General features: G+C 38.9%; 1 protein-coding gene across 1 annotated transcript in view; it reads left to right on the forward strand.

Annotated features, from left to right (window-relative positions):
* marveld2b (MARVEL domain containing 2b) overlaps positions 1 to 1,959 on the forward strand; it is a 16,856-nt gene that overhangs the window by 10,944 nt on the left and 3,953 nt on the right. Inside the window, exons 5-6 of the mRNA XM_014027677.1 lie at positions 714 to 885; positions 967 to 1,017. Of these exons, the coding sequence (XP_013883131.1) occupies positions 714 to 885; positions 967 to 1,017 (223 nt within the window). The remainder of the gene's footprint in view (positions 1 to 713; positions 886 to 966; positions 1,018 to 1,959) is intronic.

Below are 1,959 nucleotides of genomic sequence, written 5' to 3' on the forward strand. Positions count from 1 at the left end.
CTAAAAGCTAATACAAAATCCAAGATGGCTGTCATACATAAAAGGGAAAACTGACCATAACTCAGGCATTTTTTGCTGCATTGAGCTAAAATTTGACCAAAACAAACTCATGAGAAGAAAGGCGAACCACTAATGCTAATTTTTGAAAATGTAATAATTCTGCCATTTTTAAACATACAAAGCTGAAAACTGGTATAGTAGTAGCTGAGAACAATCTTCAACAAAAGCTCAGTGCTAAATAAAACTTCAAGGTGGCCACCAGAGCTAAATTGAAACTGCAATAACTCAACCATTTTAAGACATATTGGGCTGAAACTTTGTGTGGTGGTAGCTGAGAATGATCACCTCCACATACTGAATCCAAATAAAAAAAACAAGATGGCTGCCATAGCTAAAATGTAAAATTGACCATAATTCAGCCATTTTCAGACATTAGACACAGACTCCAGCTGCAGTCCACCCATGTGTTGGTCTTAACATAAATTAAATTTTATGAGAAACAAATGTGTTTTCTTTTAGCTATAAGCTATAATTATATAGATTTATACCACACAGAGGGACATATTTAAACAGTTTTTCTCTACATTCTGATAACAAGTCTGACTTTTTGAATCGTCATTGAAATGAGTATACATTTTGATGATGTTCTAGTTTGTTGAGATGTACAGTACCTGTTGGAGTGGATCTAAAGTCTCGTGTAATAAATACTTCAGGAAGTACCCGAGCATCAGCACTGACGAGCAGAGGGACCAGTACAGGGCTGTGTTCAATGACCAGTAYGCTGAGTACAAGGAGCTGCACGCTGAGGTCCAGGCCATGGCCAAGAAGTTTGAAGAGATGGATGAGATGATGCAGAACCTCCCATCCAGACCCTCCAGCCAAATGGTACTGCTCTGACCCGGTTTACACACATGTTGGGGTTCAGGCTGCAGGATCAAATCCACTAACAAGTTATTTTTATTTCAGGAGAAAGAACGGATCAACAGCATTTTATCTGAGTATCAAAAGAAGAAATCTGTAAGTATCTTCACTTTAGGTTTACAACCAAATCTCTCTGAGACCCATTCTCTCTGTGTGAACTAAACATCTGAAAACAGCAAAATAAAACTTYTAAACACAAATGTGTCCTGCGAGGCAGCAGGAAAACGTGTAGCTAAATGTGATGTTTAGTTTCTGTAGAACAGCTGTTATCTGACATCATGAAACTGTTGGTAGAAACTTCATTCATTTCTCTGACTGTATGAAGACCTTTCTAAAGGGTCAAATCTCTAGAAACAATGATCCCGTTGGACTGGGTGATATGGCAGAAAAACAAATCAGAATATAGGCCTGGACTATAAACAGAAAATTAACCAACACTGAAATTTATGACAATGACAGTTTGTCAGTATTTTTGATGTTTTTGATGAAGTTCTGTCGCCATGATGGACTTCTTGATGGATTTCCATCATTTTGAACGTGGCAGACCCCTTCTTCCACACTTTGCTCCAGAGACTCTGGTATCTGAAATGTAACATTGTATGTTTATGTGTTGAAAGTGTTGTTATCAAGCAGATGTGTCAAACTTTGCTCATGCGACCAAATTCCTCTCTCCTCATGAGTGTGCTGTTACAGGCTGAGTCTTTCTGTCAGATCTGCTGTTTCAGTAGCCTGGTAAAAACCAGCCCCTTGTTTTACATTTTGCTTCATACAGAGGGTCTTGACTCTTGGTTTGTGCGAAACAATTGCTTGCTAGAGGCGTGGACTTTGTTGAAGTTTAAAATGATTGGATCTGATTTTACCCAATGCAGTGCACCAGCTTGACCATGAAGGAAGCTAGGCTAAGAAGCTAACTGGAAATCATGTGCTGTAAACAACCATACTCTACTGGGAAGTAGGGCTGTGTATTGGCAAGAATTTGGCGATACGATACATATCATGACAGAGGGGTCACGTTACGATAAATCCCAATATATTGCG

This window comes from Austrofundulus limnaeus, unplaced genomic scaffold, assembly GCF_001266775.1.
Source record: "Austrofundulus limnaeus strain Quisiro unplaced genomic scaffold, Austrofundulus_limnaeus-1.0 Scaffold672, whole genome shotgun sequence".
NCBI classification, from domain to species: domain Eukaryota; kingdom Metazoa; phylum Chordata; class Actinopteri; order Cyprinodontiformes; family Rivulidae; genus Austrofundulus; species Austrofundulus limnaeus.